We start from the raw sequence: 21,802 nt of genomic DNA, 5'->3' as shown, positions 1-21,802 counted from the left end.
TCTGGCTGTGGCTTTATTACACACAATGGTGGTGCTTCAAGCATATCAGGCTGATCTGCTAAGAGACCTGGATAGAGGCGAGGGCCTTTCTCCTGATCAGGTAGCCGAGCTGCGCCGCACCGCAGATCTCTCTCCATGCTACCAAGCAGGCCACCTCCACCATGGGCAGGACTATGGAGGCCACGGTGGTAGTGGAGAGTCATCTGTGGATGAACCTGGCAGACATCGGGAAGAAAGAAAAGGCTTTCTTCTCGATGCTCAGGTTTCACCTTCAGAACTTTTCGGTATTTCCGTTAAGACGGTGATCGAGAAGTTCAGGGAGACGAAGGTGCGCTCCGCTGCTTTCAGATCCTTTGTTCCATGAAGGTCCAGGTCTGAGCCCAAACAACATAGGGGTCCTGGCCTACCAATCTAGCGCGCTCCTCCCCCACCTGTAGGCAGGGGTCAGAGGAATCGTGGGTCACGAGGAGGTAAGCAGAACCTAAGGGATGTGATCCAGACGAGGCAGCTTTCTCGTCCGAATCGGAGCGATACCTAGGTATTTGCTCATTCCCTTTGGGGAATTTTAACTTTATCTTCCCCTTCCTAAGTCCCCTGTAACCGCCAGCTCTCCACCTGATTGAGGTTAGGTAGAAATCTCTTGCATAACAGTCTCCTATGCTGGAGCATCTGTGATGCTTAGGAACCTTTAGGTACACACGCTAAGCTCTGTGTACTTTCTGAAAACCACATGGTGGTTAGTGTGCATGTGAACATTGTGTGCACTTTCTAAAATCCACGTAAGCGGTAAGTGTGCACACAAGACTCTGAACACTTTCTGAAATCCTGTACGGTAAGGGTTACACGCTCCGCTTCGTTCCCTTTCTTGAGATGATTAGACCTTGGTTCCTTGGGCTCCATTCAGCCAGTGTGTATTTATTTATACACTTCAAGCATCGCTTCCCTCAACATGAGGGGATATTTGGGTGATTCTCGTGGTAGTTTCGCAGTGCTCCCCTTTTCCAAGAAGGGTCGCCTATGAGTGCGCTACTCTGAATTCAGAGTTCTCCTCTCATATGAGACTGAGTTCTCTTTTTTTTCCCCAGAGCGCTCCAGCATTATTTCCACAGATCGAGTTGATGACTCTCAAACATACTGTTCTGGGATGCACCATTCCATCTATGAGCTGCTCTATCAGAGTGCCACGAGAGCCCCTCCTTAGAACAGTATTTGAAAATCCATGCTATGATAAGTGTGCACGTGAAGTCTTTAAATTTATTTATTTATTTTTTTTTTTTTTATCCAAAGCGACTTACAGTGCATTCAGGCTATCATTTTTTACATATCATGTGTTCCCGGGGAATCGAACCCCCAATCTTGCACTTGCTTGCTTGCTAGCGCAGTGCTCTACCAGTTGAGCTACAGGAACACAAGTCTTTGTGCACTTTCTGAAATCCACACTGTGATAAGTTTTTGGTACAGCTCAAAATGTACAAATTATTAAGACTTCACCACCAATTTACCAAAGCATTAATAGGGTAAACTTCAAAACATTTAAAAAATGGTTCGCAAATATGGGGTAATCTCAGTGAACCTATACACCATTTATGGTTAATGGTATAGCTCGTATTGGCCTCATTAGTCAAGCCCTCAATAAAACACAAAACAATCCCTATAAATTAATAAAATAACACATAGTATACACACATTTCATTATAATGGTATATGATTTGTAGATCGCATTTCATAGCCTTTCAAATAAAAAGAAACATCAGTTGGTTTGTAAAAATCATCTTTACGCATGTTTGGGCTGAGCATTTACACCATTCTGACTAGCAGTTGTCACAAGTGTCTGATGCCTTGACCATGAATCAGTCGAAGAAATTGTTTCATTCAAGTCAGAGTTTTACACAACCTCTTTTTCTCCCATCTCTACTTTTAAGGAAAATTATACCTGATGATCATCTTTCACATGCAAGCCCACCATAGTTAGCTAGCCTTTCATAGCTTACACAGAGCAGTGAGACTTACGGTTGGCAGAGCTTGACAAGGTCTTGGTCAGTGGTCCCCGGATGTAGCCCTCGAATGTACAGGTTGGTTTTGCTCAGCTGTTCCCCGCCTCCCGCACTACTCGAGCTGCTGCTGTTGGTGTTGGGACTGGGCAGCGCCATCTGGTGGCTAGAGGACACATAGGCTTGCTGTTGAAAAAAAAAAAAATGACATAAGTATAGTTAAATTAATGTTGTAACGGGGGTGTGTTATATATATGTGTGCATTTAAAGTGCAAGCTTTCACTGCAGGATTCAGCCTAATAAAATGTATTTAGAATGATCACAAAATCAATACATGGGGGCAGAAATGTTATATATTTATACCACTTCATATAGTTAATCAATTTCAAACAGAGACATTTTTCAAAAAAAAAAAAAAAAAAAATACCATGATGTGAACAGTTCAGAGGTTAGAGAGTCAACTTGTTATCCTAAGGTTGCAGGTTTAAGTCTCAGTGCCGGCAGGAGTTGCCCTTGAGCAAGGCACTGAACCACCAATTGCTCCCCGGGCGCTGGAGCAAATAGCTTCTCACTGCTCAGGGGGTGTGTTCATGGTGTGTGTTCCCTAATCACTGCTGTGTGTGTGCTCTTGGATGGGTTAAATGCATACTTGGCAAATGTCATGACTTTCACTTTCAAAAACAAAACAAAAATTCCACGCTATGCTGTTTTGCATCTCTAAGCAACATGTCACCTACTGCCAGTTTAATTTCACATTTAAAGTATATTTTATGTAAATAACTTCAAATGTCAGTATTCAATGTTTTACAACATTGAATTTCGTCACGATATTGCAGGGATTTCGCAATAATTCTACTGATTCCTTCGGTTTCTGCGCTTGTAACGCAGGAAATTCACCCAAATATTTAAACGTGAAAGGGGCTCGCAACGCGATGTGTTTTTGAGTCTTACAATTTTAAACATTCAAGTGCTCAATTCAGTACTTACGCTCTCTGTGAGACCCTTTCTGTGAGCCATCACACACCCAAAGTGCACGCACATAGAGACACATCTGAGAGAGCACGCCTTTGTGTGTAAACGGCCAAATACATTAAAAAAAACATATCTAATTTTATGTTTTATTTTAAGTTTTATGTTTAATATATCAAAACATGTTTACGCATTTGTAATTGCAAGTTAAATGAATTCATATCTTGCATTAAACAGTGTGTAAACACATCTAAATGCCACTTCAGACGCATCTGTGTTGATTTCATTTTCTGGGTTACAGGCCAAATGTCTTATGATTCTAATTCACTGATTAAATGTGAGAATTTGACTCAAAAATAATGGAAGCTTTTAGAAAAAATAATTTTAAAAAGGTACAAATGCCCATAAAATATAAAAATCTACTTAAACTTACTGGAAAGGATTACCACACAGAATATGAAGAATATCAAAAGCTTCAGCTGTCCACTGAAGTAGATGTTCTCAAATGACAAAAGTCATCATGATTATAGTTTAACCATTATACTGTGTCTAAAATTTGACAAAAACCTGGCTAAAATGTGCATACTTTTAATTGGCTTAAACTTGACTTAACCAAAACAGGACAAGGGTTATTAAATATGATAACTGAATAGTACGACTAAGACTAAATAAAAAAAATGGCTGCCAAAATTAATATCGATGTACGGTTAATTAATAATAATCTTATTGCTGAAATTATACATTTTCATTGACTAAAACTAGACTAAAATAATTTAGATTTTCTAGACTAAAACTAAATAGGATAAGGCTGACTAAATAATGATAAAAACTAACTAGGACATTTAACACATGACTAAGACTAAAATTTTAAATAGCTGAAAAATCTAACACTAGTTGCCACATTATGGACTGTATTAAGCCTTAAACAGTAATCACACTGCACAAGTTTTGGCTGTCCCAGATGAAAGATTGGCATCGTAAAACAACTGTGGCCACTTCTGGGATCATGGCTCCTGGCTGGTGGTCCTGTGTCGTACAGTGAGGGAGGTTCAAAGACGGCCATTGTCACAGTCTTGCGACCAAAGATAGCCTACGACACAGCATGATCAACACACAGTGTATTTGCTGTTTCCATCCATGTTTTCTCATCAACCAATAAAAAAATGTGACATGAAATTCACGTTCACACAATTAATGTATTTATTCAATACAGTGGCTAAATTATTTAAAATAAAACAACAACAGCACAGCAGTAATGACTTTATGAACTACTATACTTCCAAGATCGATACTATTAGAGATAAAATTGTAACCATGCAGCCGTCAGCTACAGTATCACATCAGACAGTGCAATATAGACCCCCTACTACAGGAGAGGAAGAATTGTATAAACTTGTTAAATTTTTTAAACAAACAACATGTACTGTACTGTTAGACCCTATTCCATCTAAGCTCCTAAAAGAGGTGCTTCCAGAAGTCATAGATCCTCTTCTGACTATAATTAATTCATCATTGTCATTAGGATATGTCTCTAAAACCTTAAAACGGTCTGTTATTAAGCCTCTCATCAAAAAAACACAACTTGACCCCAAATAACAACTTAATTACAGACCGATCTCGAAACTTCCTTTTCTGTCCAAGATACTAGAAAAGGTAGTATCCTCACAATTATATTCCTTCTTAGAGAAAAATGGTATCTGTGAGGATTTCCAGTCAGAATTTAGACCATATCATAGTATCTTAACTCTTATCATCTGATCGTGGTTGTACTGTATCTCTCTATCCGTGCTACTGGATCTTATTGCTGTTTTCGACACTATTGACCACAACATTCTCTTAAATAGACTAGAATACTTCGTTGGCATTAATGGAAGTGCATTTGCATTATTCAAATCATACTTATCTGACCGCCATCAATTCATTGCAGTGAACGAAGAGGAATCATATTGATCACAAGTGCAGTATGGAGTACATCAAGGCTCAGTACTAGGGCCGTTACTTTTCACACTTTACATGTTATCCTTGGGAGATATCATCAGGAAACATGGTGTTAGCTTTCACTGTATTTCTTTGTGGCCCGGAGAAATATACCAATTTGAGAAATTAATGGAATGCAGAGTCAATATAAAAACCTGGATGAGGAGTAATTTCTTACTGCTAAATTCTAAAAAAAAAAAAAAAACTTAAAACAAAGTTAATTATAGGACCTAAAAACTCTACATGTAATAAGCTAAACACTGTCTAAGCTGATGGCTGCTCTGTCAATTCTTTGTCATAAGTTAGGAACCTAGGTTTGCTATTTGATAGCAATCTTTCATTAGAAAGCCACGTTTCTAGCATTTGTATAACTGAATTTTTCCATCTAAAAAATATCTAAATTACAACCTATGCTCTCAATGTCAAATGCAGATGTTAATTAATGCATTCATGACCTCAAGGTTAGATTATTGCAATGCTTTATTGGGTGGTTGTTCTGCACGCTTAGTAAACAAACTACAGCTAGTCCAAAATGCAGCAGCAAGAGTTCTTACTAGAACCAGGAAGTATGACCATATTAGCCCGGTCCTGTCCACACTGCACTGGCTCCCTATCAAACAGCGTATAGATTTTAAAATTAGCACTTGTAAACCACTGAAAGTTTCTAATATTCAAATTCATTAAAGGCTTTTTAGGCTGCATTAATTAGGTAAACCGGAACCGGGAACACTTCCCATAACACCCTATGTACTTGCTACATCATTAGAAGAATGGCATCTACGCTAATATTTGTCTGTTTCTCTCTTGTTCCGAGGTCACCGTAGCCACCAGATCCAGTCTGTATCCAGATCAGAGGGTCACTACAGTCACTCGGATCCAGTACGTATCCAGACCAGATGGTGGATCAGCACCTAGAAAGGACATCTACTGCCCCGAAAGAGCGGAGACCAGGACAACTAGAGCCCCAGATACAGATCCCCTGTAAAGACCTTGTCTCAGACGACCACCGGGACAAGACCACAGAAAACAGATGATTCTTCTGCACAATCTGACTTTGCTGCAGCCTGGAATTGAACTACTGGTTTCGTCTGGTCAGAGGAGAACTGCAAAACAGCTGTGTCCTTATATTAACCTGCTCTGACTAATGTGACCGGTGAGCCAATTCATCCGCGTACAGAATCAAAATGCTGCATATTTCAACATCCCCTCTCCCCTCTGCTCCATGAGTGTGTTGACTTAACCTTTTGTCTCTCCCATTCAATAATACCAATATTAAGCAACCTTCAGATGCTTGCCAAAAAGAAAAAAAAGAAAGAAATCTACACTAAAATGTGAAGGACAGCATAATGTGCTGCTCATCTAGGACTAAGGTTTAAGACACCATGCATCAGTAATTAATCACACTGAGACAGAGAAACCGGGGGACATGGACATGGGTAATAAAGCTGTCACAGAGCGCTTCAGCCCACACAACATTGAGCCAAGACAGGGAGAGGATGTGGACTGACATGAGTCATGACTGACTATATGAGCAATGTTTTTAAACCAGAGTATGTGAGAGAAGAAGAGTGGAAATGGAAACTGAATTGCACAATTAGCTAGGAGTGAGAAGTATGAGTGTCTGTTTCCTCTCGCTCCAGTACTGCTCCATCACAAGCACATTAATGCTTCAAACTGCAACATCAACAAGAATTTAGAACAAGTAAAAGACTATTAACGGGTAATGTGAATGTGGCGACAACCAAACATGCTTAGTGTTTTATTTTTTAGAAAAGCGTTCCTTATTGGATTAGGAATGAGGAAAGAATTAAAAGAAGGCCAATACGTCTCAAAAGTGTAGTCTATTCAGTTGTGTGAGGGTTCTCACTCACAGGGCATCTGATACAGCCACACGTCTGCACACCACTGCACAGACAACAAAATACACATATTGTGCTTTGGTGTCAATACGCTGATGCAATACATTTATTTAAAAAAAAATAAAAAATAAAAAATTAAGATGCATTCCAATGTTCTAGCACTAAACAAGTCGAGTCAAGTCACCTTTATTTATGTAGTGCTTTTAACAATACAGATTGTAACAAAGCAACTGAACAGCTTTAAATAGGAAAATAGTGTGTCAATAATGCAAAAAGACAATTCATCATTGAATTCAGTGATGTCATCATCCAGCTCAGATAGTTTAAATAGTATCTGTGCAATCAAGTTGAGGATATCACTGGATATTGAGCGTCCCCAACTAATCAAGTCAGAGGCGACAGCGGCAAGGAGCCGAAACTCCATCGGTGACAGAATGGAGAAAAAAGGTTATCACGGTTTTTGATAATAAATGCAAATCATAAAAAATGTAATCATAAATCCAGAATATTTTTATTTAACCTTTAACAGACACGTTAATTTTAGGTTTATTGCACTGTATACGCAATACAAGTCATTGCAAAAAATTAAACATACCTTGAATACAATTAACTGTAAGTGGCTTTGGATAAAAGTGTCTGCAAAATGCATTAATGTAAATGAAAGAAAAGAAAATGTATATACATTATTAAGATTCTACTTCATGCTTGATGCAAAACAAGTCACATAAGAGGCCATATTATGGAAGTCATGTTTCACTTATATCTTTTTTCAGAGAGAGTCTGTCGTGGGAATCATTACACCAAACCCAATGATTTATTCTGCACTACAAGAGAAACCAATGGACTTTTTCCTTTAAAAGCAAGAGACATTTACAGGAAGACTGCATGAAAACAGCAGACTAAGAAAACCACATTAAGTAAATTGAAGATCTCTCACAGCTTCACCATGTGACGCATTATAACTATCACTCTGTATCATCACTCCGGGAAACTCTCAGGCTGCCTTGTTTGGCCTAAACGGGGTTCAGGGAAGGATAAAGCATCCAATTACAGTTGGCAGCAGACATCTGACTGCACACACCGCCGCCGCCAGCGGGGTTACAGATCACGGCCTGCTAGTTTAAGATCCACCGGCACAAATCAAGGGCTCGGGGGCCCTGCGGGGACCCGCTTCAATCGTGCTAATTAAGAGCCTTTCTGCTTTTGTGAACCCATCTTGTTCTCAAGAGAAACTCTCAAAAGAACAGCCTTTTGGAGTGGCCTGATCTCTGTCTGTTGATTTATTCAAAGAAGAAGAAAAAAAAAATCTTCAAAAGTGATGAATACTTAAGCAACTGAAGAGCTGTTTGAATCCATTATTTCCATTGGAGTAACCAACTCACACCAAAGTGTGTCCAGAATCAACAATGACTCACAAAGGTGAACACAGGTGCCAAAAAACACATCAGTGAACAAATACTACGATAATTAGCCTAGACACCGGGAACGGCTTCAAAGTGCTTTCTGATTTGCCTTGCCAGCAGTCAGTGCCCAAAGATCAGAGAAAAGAAAACCCTACTCCTATTAGTCAGTTCATATTCAATTACAGGGTTTCTGCAGCTTTCGTAAGTCTGAATTTAAGACGCCTCGTAAATAAAATGTAACACTCTCAGAAATGTGTACTTGGAAGTACACATATGGTAAATGTTAAAGATTACAAACATACATTTCCATGCTACTAAATAAGAGGAACAAACCTCCTCTAAGCAAAAATCATCATCATCTGACTTTACTGTATGAGCTTTAAACAGAACACACGGAGGCGACGACAATAATAAAGCATTGAATCATCAGTGACAAAAATATGTAAACGTACTTACAGTCTGTGAGTCAGAACAGACGCCATTGTAGTCTACTCTCCCAGGATCAGGAAACAGTCCTCCTTAAAATGTGCTGCACACATCGGAATATTTTGGGTTGAATTGTTCTGGAACAGCTTTGTAAATCAAGTCTTAACTTGTATAAAGAACATCTCTTTGGGTTTGAGACTTTAGTCTTTGCAACTTCAGGGATCTTATCTATTCACAAACATCTTGTAACACTCTAAAGACAAAGGCAAACTTGAAATCACATCATATGACCCCTTTAAAAAAAAGCAACTGTGCTGGTATCAGATCAGATCGGTACAGTCACCTGGACAACATGTTCCCTGTAAGATTAGTGCATACATGAATCAATGTCTTTGAAATGAATGCCTTTTTTTTTACATGGAAATGCAATATGCAGCCCACACTCCTGCAGCTTTCCTGTTACAGTATCACTGCATCCACTTTCAAAGAGCATGTGTTCTCACACTTTGTCCTGAAACGTAGCTCTGATGTTCACCTGACCTAAAGTACACTAACTCTGATTTCTACCATGACAGTAACCTCAGCTTTCAGAACCAAAAGTGGAGGTTAGCAGTTTAGCTATCCTCACCAGTTAAGTTAGATTCCTGTGCACAACTCATCAGTGCACAATCTTAATAATATTAATATTAATATAATAATATTTAATTAAAATGTAATAATCACTGACTCTAAAAGTGTTGATGTAATTAGGGCCATGTTGAAGGGAAAAAAATGTATCAAATACATGTATTAATACAAAGAAAAACAAAAGAACAGAAAAGAAACCTCTGTCTGGAGATAGCATTCACAAAACATTTTTAAGAATGGTTACTGTAATAATCAGCAGTCAACACAAACAACGATAAAACAGTCTTCAGGAAGAATCACACTTACATAATACCAAAGCATTTCATATTTTTCTCAAGAAAAAAGAAAAGATAAATACATAAAAAATACAGTGTTTTTTCTGAACTTACAAATTTCTTAGAATTCATCTTTATAAATGAAATTTCTTAAATTGGTTATATAAGCTAATATATAAATGGAACATGATCTTTACTTAATATCCTAATGATTTTTGGCATTAAAAAAAAAAATCTATAATTCTGACCCATACAATGTATTTTTGGCTATTGCTACAAATATAGCCCAGAGACTTAAGACTCATTTTGTGCTCCAGGGTCACGTTTCCGATCTGAACTCCAAATCCTGTGTCACAGTCTAGCTGGACACAATGAGGGCTGAAATAGAAACTTGTGCTTCACATGGAGCGTTTTATTGGCTCCTCTGGTCTTAATTAAGACTCCGGATATCCACGAGGCTCAAGCCTGCTCTTTAAACATCTCTCAGAATTGACCTTCTTTTCTTCTACTGTCTGCTTGTTCTCTACATGTGTGTGTGTGTGTGTGTGTGTGTGTGTGTGTGTGTCCCCTTTGGGCCCCTTAAACTGCATTCCAAGGATTTGTAGGATGTTCCTATAAGAAGCATGTATTTTCTTCTCAGCAATACGCTGCTCCTCCGCCTCATCAACAATAAAACAATCTTGAAGCATATTGTACGCTCTAAGTAACTGACTACATTTATGGCATGACGATGATTTGACTTTGTTTGTTTAAACCTACACGCTTAAAGTTTTCTTTAACAATTGAATGGCTTATTAATTATGTTGGTATAAAATTTAAGAAATTCTACAAACAGTTCTGTTATGCTTTACCATAAATTGAATTGACAACATTTGTATTATTATAAGAAAAAACCCCAAAACAACCATATGTCAAAACCCTCCAACACAACTGGTGCGATTTGAATGGTCAGTGATGGGAAATGTTGGCTTAATGCTATATTTATTACGGAAGCATCACCCCAACTCAGTAAGGAAGCACTGCAACAAGCATGTTGCTTAAGCTACTTATGCAAATATTTGAATGTACAGGGGGAAGCTTACACCCCTAGCAGCAGCAGTCTAATATGATGCCAGTTTAAATTTACATTTCTATCATCATGCTATTAAATTGCATTAAGTTAGGCAATCGAGGATATGCAACAAGCATGTTGCTTATAATGCTTAAAGCAAATACATGATTGTAAAGGGGCAAGCATAAGCATGTTATGTCCATTAATGCTGTGAATTGCATATTAAATGCTGCTGCAAATATACATAATATTTCGCTCCTGGAAACATCATATTTTTGCTTTTTTTTTTTTTTTTTTACAATTAGCAGGCCAGGCAATATACACAGGGATATGGACTAAAAGAGCATTCACTTTTCTTAGATGTGGATTTCAGATGTTCTGTTATATTTGTGGATTGTTTTTTATATCGCACAGTTAAAGTGTGTCAAACTATCATCAGCAGAGAGAGCAGGGCTGGACTTCCTCTGTCACACACACACACACACACACATCCAGTCCAGACTCACTCTGTCCCCTGCGTCTCACTCTCGCTGTCTGTCTCGTGTCTTCATTACCGTGTGCGGTGTAACGTAAAACAGCGTTCAGAAGAGGAAACCTGATGCTGTCTAACATTAACCTGATTCCGTTCAGTGTGCCGTCTCTCTGATCTTAATGCTTGCTTTGTGTAGCTTTTCAACTTTTCAAAAGATGTCTTAAAGGCCACAATAATCCACAAGACTCCAATCCATCAGTTAACATCTTGTAAATGCAAAAGCTCTGTTTGTAACAAACTAATTCAGCAAGGAGTTTCAATTTCACTTCTGTCCAAAATATGACTCCATAATCCATAATAACGCTTCCTCCTGTGAAAAGACTTTCTCATATCAAAATCCACACACATCTTTGCTGCTTTGGAATGTCTTTTGTTTTTTGTGATGGCACCCATTCACTGCAGTGGATGCAATAGTGAGCAAGTGTATTTACTTACATTTCCCTTTAATCCACTAGCAATGCATTTGCAGATGTATTTTTATACATAAATCATCCCATTCAAATGAATAAAAATGCAGGGAAATCAGAAAAGCCGACAGTAAATTGTTCCCGTTATACAGTGTTAGCACAGCAGACTCCCTATGCCCTATATAGTGCACTATGTGCCTTTTTCCCTGTACAGAAAATATTAAGTCTGTGAACAAGTGACCAATTACCATGCAGAGTGTAGGGGGCGGACTTCAGATTCTAGAGAGCACTTGACTGGACAGAAAGTTGGATGAGACGCTGAAGTTAGAGAAGTCGAATGCTTATATCTTGAGTTAAGCTTGCCTTTTAAATGTGTGTGGGATGTGTGTTTAATACCCTGAGAAAGTCCCTTAGGCTGAAACGCGTCAGCAGTGCTGGAATCTGTCCTCACATTCTTTTATCCAGTTGTTTTCATGCACCTTGTGAGTGGTAAAGTTGCTCCAGATCCTACCTCATATATCTTGGAAATGCAAATGTTTAGTTTTGGAGCACACTAGTTAATAGATAATCTTAAGGCTAACATATTCATACTAAAAGCCAATTGATTTTGATTTCTTGGGGACTTTGAAAGGTTTTAATCTGACATAAAAAGCTGATTCAAAAGCAACAGTTATGATCCTGAAATGAATAAATCTTGTCAACTGAATGACTATAGCTGCATAAATTCCTCAAAGCTAAAAAGTTAAACAACATCAATAACATCAATATGATTTACCCCAACAAATCCATAGATACAGTGTGTTATCTCTGTGTCAAAGTTTATGTTTTCTAATCTAAAGCTGGTTTGGTTCATATTTCTGACATTTAGGTGTATCCCTACTAACAGCTTGACATTGTGAATTTGCTGAATTCCCAGAGAATGAAACTGACATACATTTGCATTTTTGGGACTCAGACTGCCAAGATTGTGTTTGCATGCAGTAGTTCAGTAAACATGGCAGCCTTTTAGTGCCACACTAAAAGTAAATACATAAATAATAAATCCAAGATTATGAGATTAAAGTCATAACATTTTTAAAATAAAATACAAATTATGAGAATACAGTTGTGTTATATTGCATGAATAAAGTTAAAAAAAAAAAAAAAAAAACTATTCAGCAACACGTGAATTTTTCATCTCTTTTTTTTTGGCACATAGGCCCATGCAGTGCTGACTTAAAGGGGGGGTGAAATGCTCGTTTTCACTCAATTTCCTGTTAATCTTGAGTATCTATAGAGTAGTACTGCATCCTTCATAACTCCAGAAAGTCTTTAGTTTTATTATATTTATAAGAGAAAGATAGTCTGTACCGATTTTTCCCGGAAAAACACGACTGACTGGATGCGTGACTTGTGGGCGGAGCTAAAGAATCACGAGCGACAGTAGGCTTTTGCGTTGAGAGCGTTTGGAAGCTGTGACATTACCTTGAGGAAAAAACCAACCAAAACAAACCATGGCTTACAGTCAGATTCAGCGTATATTTATGATCCAGAATCAGATCCAGAGGCTGAAACTGAACGAGAGCAGCAGCAGCAAGGACTCGCTCCGAGCGGGGCTCGAACCCGGGTCTCCGATGGGATGGGACGCACTAACAAGGAGGCAGAGATATTTGAAGCAGTTTTACTCACCGCCTGCGGTTCCAACACACGATCGTGACCCTTTTTCGTTGGGATTGCATCATCCTTAAGAAATAAACGATACGCAAATCCGTCGTCAAACTGGGCCTTGTTTGTAAAAAAAGCATCTTCGAAATGCAGGGAACAAACACTTGCACAACTCCGTTGATGCTCTGTAAAAATAAACTCCATCCACTGGTCCCTTAATGCTGTTTTTTTTTGGTAATCTGTGCAGGGTTGTCTTGCCCTGGCAACCAAAAACACACTTCTTTTGTGACATTTGTCGACGCTCTGGCTCTGATCAGTGAAGTCTGTTGTGCTCTCAGTGCTCTGCTATACGGGAGCGCGCTCTTCCGGCAGAAGTGCCTCAGGACCCATATAAGGAAATTCCGCTCCATCTAACGTCACACTTGAAACTTTGTCCATGTTTAGCATGGGAATCCAACTCTTTAACAGTGTAAAAAACTCAGTATGCATGAAATAGCATTTCACACCCCTTTAAGGCCCGTTCACACCTACAACAATAACGATAACAATAAAGAAGTCGATGTCATCCGCTGGTGTGGACTAGATGCATGAATAATCAAAATAAAATCACAGTCTTGATTCATACATAAATGCGATCTCATTTCTAAATGACGGCGATTCACTTCCGTGTATTTCCCTGTGTTCAGATCATGCTGCAATGGTCACTCACACACAATCACAAAACACTAATGATTTACCAGTCAATCATAAATCTCCATCACTTCTCTCCTCTCCCTCATTGGCCATATCCCGCTATCACTCACGTGACGTGTAAGAAGAATGCAGACCTAAACATTTTACCTGGTGGATTTGTAGCGGTAAAGAACAAAATGAAATCCAGTGTGGAAAATCCTGGTGGCGACGGTGAGAGTGAAGATGTAACAATATTGGTACAGAAAAAAGGAGCACATTCCACCGTGTGGAACTTTTTCGGTTTTAAACCTGAAGACGATGTGCAAAGAGTCACAATTTGTAAGCACTGCTTTGGCATGGTCGCAGCACCTCAAGGTAACACCACTAATCTCTACAATCACCTCCAACGTCACCACAAAATACAGTATGAGTTAGTCATGAAAGTAACAAAATACCAGCCACCAGACCTCACAAACTTTCATAAATCAGACGTTGTGTGGAGCATCGCCATACCCTTCAAGTTCCCAGCAGTTCCCTTGGCTCCAATCAACAGCATTGAAAACGAGGGATTTAAGGCAATGATAAAGACTTTAGACAAGCGCTACTCTTTGCCTTCTCGCAAATATTTTTCATCTGTTGCACTGTCGGGTCTATAAACCCAGTGTCGGATGACAGTCGATGAAGAACTGCAAAATATAACTTTGCGGCAACAGCAGACCTCTGGTCAAGCCGAACTATGGAGCCCTATTTAAGCTTGACAGTGCATTTTATAACAAGTGATTTCAATATGAAAAGCCGCTGTCTACAGACCTGTCCTGAATGACCCCTGCACATTTTGTATGTCTCCCTAATCAGACACACCCAGTTTAGTTCTTGCAGTCTCTACTGAAGAGCTGATGAGTGGAATCAGGTGTGTTAGATAAGGAAAAGTGCAAAAAGTGCAGAGCAGGGAGGCCTCCAGGACAGGTTTGGGAAGAACTGATTTTACATTTAGACAAAAAAGGAAATAAATAAAAGTATAAGGACACACAATTAAGTTTATCCTGTTTTATGTTTGTCCCATTATATTGCATTTTAAAAAGCTATTTTAACATTTCATGCAAGAAAATGTATGAAATGTTAAATTATTTTACTGCAGATCTGATGAAAAAGCATGTTTTTATTTGTAGAGAATGCATTGAAAGATTGACGGATTGACCGTGCTGTGGGTCTTTCCATAAAGCTTGTGGCCTACTTCAGCCATAATTGGAAGTGGAAGAGAGAGCTTGCTATTGATATCCAAAAGGAACTAGTGCCTGGACACCAGCTTAAAACGTGTGTCCAACAAGCAATGGTGCAGAGGATCCTTGAACAGCAGTTCTCTCCTCTGACCGCAAGGCTAGACAACTCACACCAACCTGGCGGGATCCTGAAGTCCTTGACGCGATCAACAAGATGCTCACCCCACTAGCAGACTTTACTGATGCTCTCTCTTTTGAGACAATGATGCAGTGCAGGAAGATGATACAGATCTTGCACGATCAATTAAGACAAAAATCCTACATTACCTTAAAGAGAAGTATAGTGATCCACACACTCAGGAGCTGCTCGACATAGCCACAGTATTAGATCCACGGTTTAAACTGGACTATGTCAGCGAGGACAACAGAGTCAGTGTCAAGGACAGACTGAAGAATGAGATGACTAGCATTGCTACGGTAAGTACATCTTTACATGATTCACAATACACTGTCTCACAGAGTAAGAAACTTACATCAGGCTGCATTGTTTAAAGCTGCAAATAATTGAAATTGGATTTAGCTAAACCACCTATGTTTTTAACTGCTGAGATGCTTTTCTCTTTTCCAGCAAAGTTCCCCTACAACTGCCCCCAGCACCCAGCCTCCGCTGCCCCCCGTGCACCATCTGATGCTTCTGCTCAAGAGAATGATGTTGACGTGGAGCTAGGCTCATATCTGCTCACAAGAAACACTGACAGTGAAGATGACCCCTTAGTCTGGTGGAAGGAACACAAGAGACTATCTAAAACTGGAAATACCTCTGTGTCACGGCTACACAGTGGTCCCCGTCAGAAAGGGTTTTTAGCACGGGGGGAACATTGTATCATGTTCTTGGCCAAGAACCTTTAAGGTTCTGTGCCAATTGGAGCAAAAAGCACAGGTTCTATTTAGTCAACGTTCTCTTATGTTCAAAAACATAGCTTTTAAGTTGTTCACTTTAAGGGGCCTAAAATAAAGAAAAGAGACTATTTTCTTTGTCACTCTAGCACTTTATTAGGCTGAATGTCGTGTTTTTTCTTTTTTTCTTTTTTGGACTTGAGTGCAATAAAATTTGGTTGAAAAAATGAGAATCATGATCTCAATTCCCTGGAGAAGAATCGTGATTCACATTTTAGCAAGCATGGTGCAGCCCTAGTGTGCACGCTAAAATCATTTCTTTAGTCAGTGTTCTTGGTGTAAACCGGGCTTCACTATGCAACTGTGCGGTACATACTCAAATTTCAGCAAGATTTCCAGCACAGACCTGGAAAGTGCCTGCTATTTAAAAGAAAAAGAGACCATTAATATCTTTAATGTCTATAATATAAAACTAGCATATGGTATCAAACTCGAGAATGAAGATATGTATTTTTTTTCCCCTCATTTGTTGTAGTTTTCAAATTTCTTTATATAGACTAGAGATTTATTTTATTATGGCATAAACATGCACATATGACTAAACCATTACAGATTATTGTTTAGAAAGCAGTGATTCAATTTACAGCTGCAGCATTTCTTACAATTCCTTCAATGCATCTCACCAGAACAGCAGAATTAGGATTTCTGGGAAATGTAGTCATCAGCTTCATTTTAAAAGCAGTGTGGTCATTCCAAACCCTGTGCCATCTGGTTCTATTATCGCCCCCCGCTCACAAAGAGCCCTTTCTGGTCCCCGGGCTTGTGTTTGTTTGGTGTTCTGGTCTTTGTTGACTCTTATGGCTCAGGTACAGAAACGAGAGATCAGCTCAGAGAGACCGAGCAGAGAGATGGGGGGAGATATGTCTGGAATTCTCCACATGTGCACTTAACCTGCGCATGAACTCCAGGATACGGCCAAATGTTTTTCAGCTAGTCATGGGAGTAGCATTCTCACCACTAACATAACAGTTCACTTCGCCCATAGTGTTGTGAAATGCTCTCTTTTCTGAGGAACGTAGCCAATGTGGGAAAGACTACATTATAAAACAATCTTTAAGATACATTTGTTATATCACTGCTTACAGGTTTTAAATGTATCTGAATACAGAAATGTTGTGAGCAATTTCAATCAAGCACGAGGTGAAAAGTATCTCGTCTGGGAAATATTTGTTAGATTATTATGAAGCAGAAGCAGTCCTAGCCCATTTGTTTATTTTGAAATATAACCATGGGAGAAATAAGCTTCATAGCAAATGTGTGTTACTGTTATTATCATTATTATTATGTGCAGCCAAACTAATTTTTGGTTCTTGGTCCTTCAGTGACATGATTGCGTACGCTTCTCCTATTGGTAGTTGCTCCCAAAGTCGCTGATCATTTGCATAAAGTTAACAATTTCTCACCTTGTCAATGAACAAGCACACATCACACCACCAAAACACTCTGAAATGCGTGCAAACAAAGTCCAGTGTTTAAGACAGTTTAAAAATATATCAACAACTATTTACTCACCTTTAAATTGTTCCTAAATTATTATTTTTTTCTGCTGAAAAACAAAAGAAGATACTGTAAAGAATGTGAGTAACCAAACAGTTTCTGTTTTCCACAGACTTCCACAGTATTTTTTCTGATGGTTACCAGCATTCTTCAAAATATCTGTGTGTGTGTGTGTGTGTGTGTGTGTGTGTGTGTGTGTGTGTGTGTGTGTGTGTGTGTGTGTGTGTGTGTGTGTGTTCAGCAGAAGAAAGACATTCATAGAAGTTAGGAACAACTTGAGGGTTAGTAAATGATGACAGAATTTCTATTTTTTTTTGAGTGAACTATCCCTTTAATGCAGTTTGTCGACAAAGCAAGCAGAATTTCATGTCACTTTCACATTTCAGTGACTATATGAAGGCAAAGTACTCAAAAAAGGGGGTTCAAAATACTTACATTTTTATTTGTGTATATATAATCGATTTACTGACATGAGGTTATTTGGCAATTTATCGGTGCAATGCAATTAAACGAGTGACAGTCTCAAATTAAGAGTCAGTTTCTATAGTTTATCTGTGCCGTTCTGTTCTCTCTGACTGATGCACTGTGAAGTCAAATATTCAGACACTTGACTCTTGCACAATAACATCAACAGTCTTCAGAAGTCTAACCAACACGGGCTGCTTGCCTTCCTCAATCTCCTGCCGCTTCTTGAGCACTACTGGTTGAAGAACAGCATTAGCAACACCGACGTCAAGGGTTCATTCACAGACAACACTTGGGCTGATCACATGTATAGCCTGAATGCTACATTTGGATAAAAGCATCTTTCTTGCCAAGGTATATACCTTGTTATACCTTACCTTATCACTTCATTGAATATAATGGAAACTTCAAAATTAAAGTCAATAATAGGTTACGTATATGATAAACCATAATGTCTCTCCACCTAAATAATATACGCACAAAAAGACAGCATAAAGTCAAAAATTGGATTGATATATATATATATATATATATATATATATATATATATATATATATATATATATATATATATAGTAACAGTTGCTCTTTATTAAGGTCGAAATCATAATAAACAAATTAACTAACTGAACTGGCAAGTTGCAACTATATTAAATATTATGCAGAGCACTGATCATATTTTGAATGTGTGTGACATTCAGTCGCATTTGATAAGCCACGCCCCCGCCTACTCCTAAAAAAAAACGAAGTTCTGGGAAACAATGAAACATTCACATTCTGAATTATGTAACTGTTTAACCCCATCTACTGCTACTACGCAGCGCGACAGGAACGCTCACGTTATAAACAACTACAGCTGGCAACACCGCTCGCGCTTCGTTTAAGATCAATGTAAACGTTCTCGTACGTTCTGTTGCGTCGCGCGCTTGTTTACTGTCGCTGACTGCGTTCTATTCTGTCGCGTCGCGTTGTTCGTCGAAGTCACTGCTTTGGTCCTTTAACAAACATGGACGGTCACAAAAGGCGTAAACATTGCCCACACAACCGGATAAGTTCGCTGAACTGAAACTTTGTGCCATGTTATTACTCCACAACGCGACAGTCAGAGCGTCACGGTGCGTTTTCGAGGGGTGGGGCGTTGTGTTTTCCCACCGCTGAAAACTTTCGCGCAATCGCTCCCACTGCAAAGCGACAGTAACATCAAAGCATCCGCATCCCCCCTTTGCTGCGACACTGAATATGTTGACCACTTAACGATTCGAATCGCTATTGAATACTTGATCAAATATATCAATCTCTTCATTTTTCAAACCTTTCTTCTCTGTGAGAAAGTAGGCTAAATTTTCCATACGAGCCTACCAAAGTTACCCCCTTCCGCGGACAGCTGAAACTCAGGCAGTAAACCCGTGGAAACAGATGCGTGTATTAATGTGAAAGAGTTGACTGATTAACGGATGCAGCTGTTATTAACAGAAACTTAAGAAAGCCGCCATTCCCAACCAACCCCAGCCGATCCCGAGGCGTCTTTAAACGCGCTGTATCCACACAATGATCCGCAGAAAGCTGCAGTTGATTTGTCAAGGACACTGCAGCTCGCATTTGCGCACGGAAAGCCACTGGTGTTGGAAAGCAGCAGTCAGATACAAAGAAGAGTCCGTCTGCGTTACCTTTTTGCTGTTTCTGCTGTTGTATCCGTTGTAGGGGTTGATTCCCGTCCTTGGCGCTACGGAGAGAAGCATTTTCCTCAGCGCGGTGTCCGGAGCGGAGAGGCTGACGTCAGTCAGAGGAAGTTCAGGCGGGATCTCTCACTGCGGTCAAGCCAGCCGCACTTCAGAAAAACACCGTCAAGCCAGCCGCGAGTGAAATTTATATGCGCGTGTATTACTATAATTACGGCAATAGCAGGAACAACAGAGAGGGAACGCGCTTCAGAGCGCTTTTCATCTATACGTTCAGATTTGATCTATGACGACCTTTTTCGCCCATCTGCTCTAATATTCGTGTAACTTATTGTTTTCCTTGACTGCTCTGTATTACTATAATTTTCAGCCTTTCAAAGCATTACAATTATTAGTAGAAAACGAGATATGGGACATTCATTGATTTAGAAGACACTTTTTTATGATGAGAAAGAAGCAATTAAAGGTCAGTTCTTAAAGAAGACATCCCATACTATATCCATACCTCACATAAAACCATTTTACTGGAGACTTTTAGAGATATAGGATAATATTACACTTTACAAGTCTTTAAAGATCCCATTTCTAACAAGTAGAAAAAAAACAATGGTCAGTCCTTATAAGGGACTTCGCATACTATATGCAAACTTAATATCAAACCATTGTACAACAGCATTTTTGAGATATGGGACATTATTACACTTTAAAGGGTTATAAAGATCATATTTCTAATAAATAGAAAAAAACAATGGTCAGTTCTTATCAGGGACGTCCCATACTATATACACAAAAAATCATTTTGCTAAAGCATTTTTGAGATATGGGTCCATATGGCGATTAAGAGGGCTATAAAGACCCCTATAGCGGAGTACAAAACTTTTTATCCACAGGAAGAAGGAGGCGGAAACCGGCCATCAATCAAATAAGGCTTTTAATAACAAAATAAACACAAAACACTGCGACAGCCCTTCACGGACGACTGTCGCTTACAAACAAAAACCAAGTACAAACTAAAATCATGGCCTGGCCTGGCCCTCTCTCGTTGTTCACTGTCGTCGCCCCCTCTTTTGTATCCTTCCATCTCCACCGCGGGACGCGAGACCGGTGAGTGGAGCAGGCGTCGCTCATTTCCAGTCACTCCACTGGCCTCATTCCGTTCTCATGGCTCGCGGCCCCGCCCCACTCATCACAACCCTATTTCTAATAAGTAGAAAAAAAACAAAGGTCAGTTCATATAAGGGACATCCCAAACTATATGCAAACCTCATATCAAACCATTTTACTGCAGCATTTTTGAGATATGCGTCCATATCGCGATTTAGAGGGCTATAAAGTCAACATTTCTAATAAGTAGAAAAAAACAAAGGTCAGTTCTTATCAGGGACATCACATACTATTTGCACCCTTCATATGAAACCATTTTACTGCAGCATTTTTGAGATATGGGACAATACAATGATTTAGAGGGCGATAAAGACACCATTTCTAATAAGTAGAAAAAAACAATAGTCAGTTCTTATCAGGGACATCCCATACTATATGCACACTTCATATGAAACCATTTTACTGCAGCATTTTTAATATATGGGACAATACAATGATTTAAAGGGCTATAAAGACACCATTTCTAATAAGTAGAAAAAAACAATAGTCTGTTCCTATAAGGGATTTCCCATACTATATGCACACCTCATATCAAAACCTTTTACTGCAGCATTTTTGACATATGGGTCCAAATGGTGATTTCGATGGCTATAAAGACACCATTTCTAATAAGTAGAAAAAAACAATGGTCAGTTCTTATAAAGCACATGCCATACTATATGCACACCTCATATCAAAGCATTTTGCTGCAGCATGTTTGAGATATGGGTCCATATGGCAATTTAGAGTGCTATAAAGACCCCATTTCTAATAAGTAGAAAAAAAATAATAGTCAGTTCTCATCAGTGACGTCCCATACTATGAGCACATCTCATATCAAACCATTTTACTGCAGCTTTTTCCAGAAATGGGAAATTATTACACTTTAACGGGCTGTGAAGATCCCATTTCTAATAAGTAGAAAAAAACAATGGTCAGATCTTATAAAGGACATTCCATACTATATGCACAAATCATATCAAACCATTTTACTGCAGCATTTTTGAG

The 21,802-nt window shown here is 39.0% G+C and overlaps 1 protein-coding gene across 2 annotated transcripts in view; it reads right to left on the bottom strand.

Moving 5' to 3' along the window:
• rbms2a (RNA binding motif, single stranded interacting protein 2a) overlaps positions 1-20,099 on the bottom strand; it is a 52,029-nt gene extending 31,930 nt beyond the window's left edge. Inside the window, exons 1-2 of one of the 2 annotated variants that reach the window (XM_026242223.1) lie at positions 19,640-20,099; positions 2,011-2,177 (exon numbers count right to left, since the gene is read on the bottom strand). In XM_026242223.1, the coding sequence (XP_026098008.1) occupies positions 2,011-2,177; positions 19,640-19,711 (239 nt within the window). In that variant the 5' untranslated portion in view covers positions 19,712-20,099. The remainder of the gene's footprint in view (positions 1-2,010; positions 2,178-19,639) is intronic. The other variant, XM_026242224.1, reaches the window with a different exon arrangement.
• Between the last annotated feature and the right edge of the window lie 1,703 nt (positions 20,100-21,802).

The sequence above is a fragment of the Carassius auratus genome, unplaced genomic scaffold (genome assembly GCF_003368295.1).
Source record: "Carassius auratus strain Wakin unplaced genomic scaffold, ASM336829v1 scaf_tig00001155, whole genome shotgun sequence".
Classification (NCBI taxonomy): domain Eukaryota; kingdom Metazoa; phylum Chordata; class Actinopteri; order Cypriniformes; family Cyprinidae; genus Carassius; species Carassius auratus.
The sequence above is the reverse complement of the archived record's forward strand: the minus strand, read 5'-3'. Positions and strand labels throughout refer to the sequence as shown.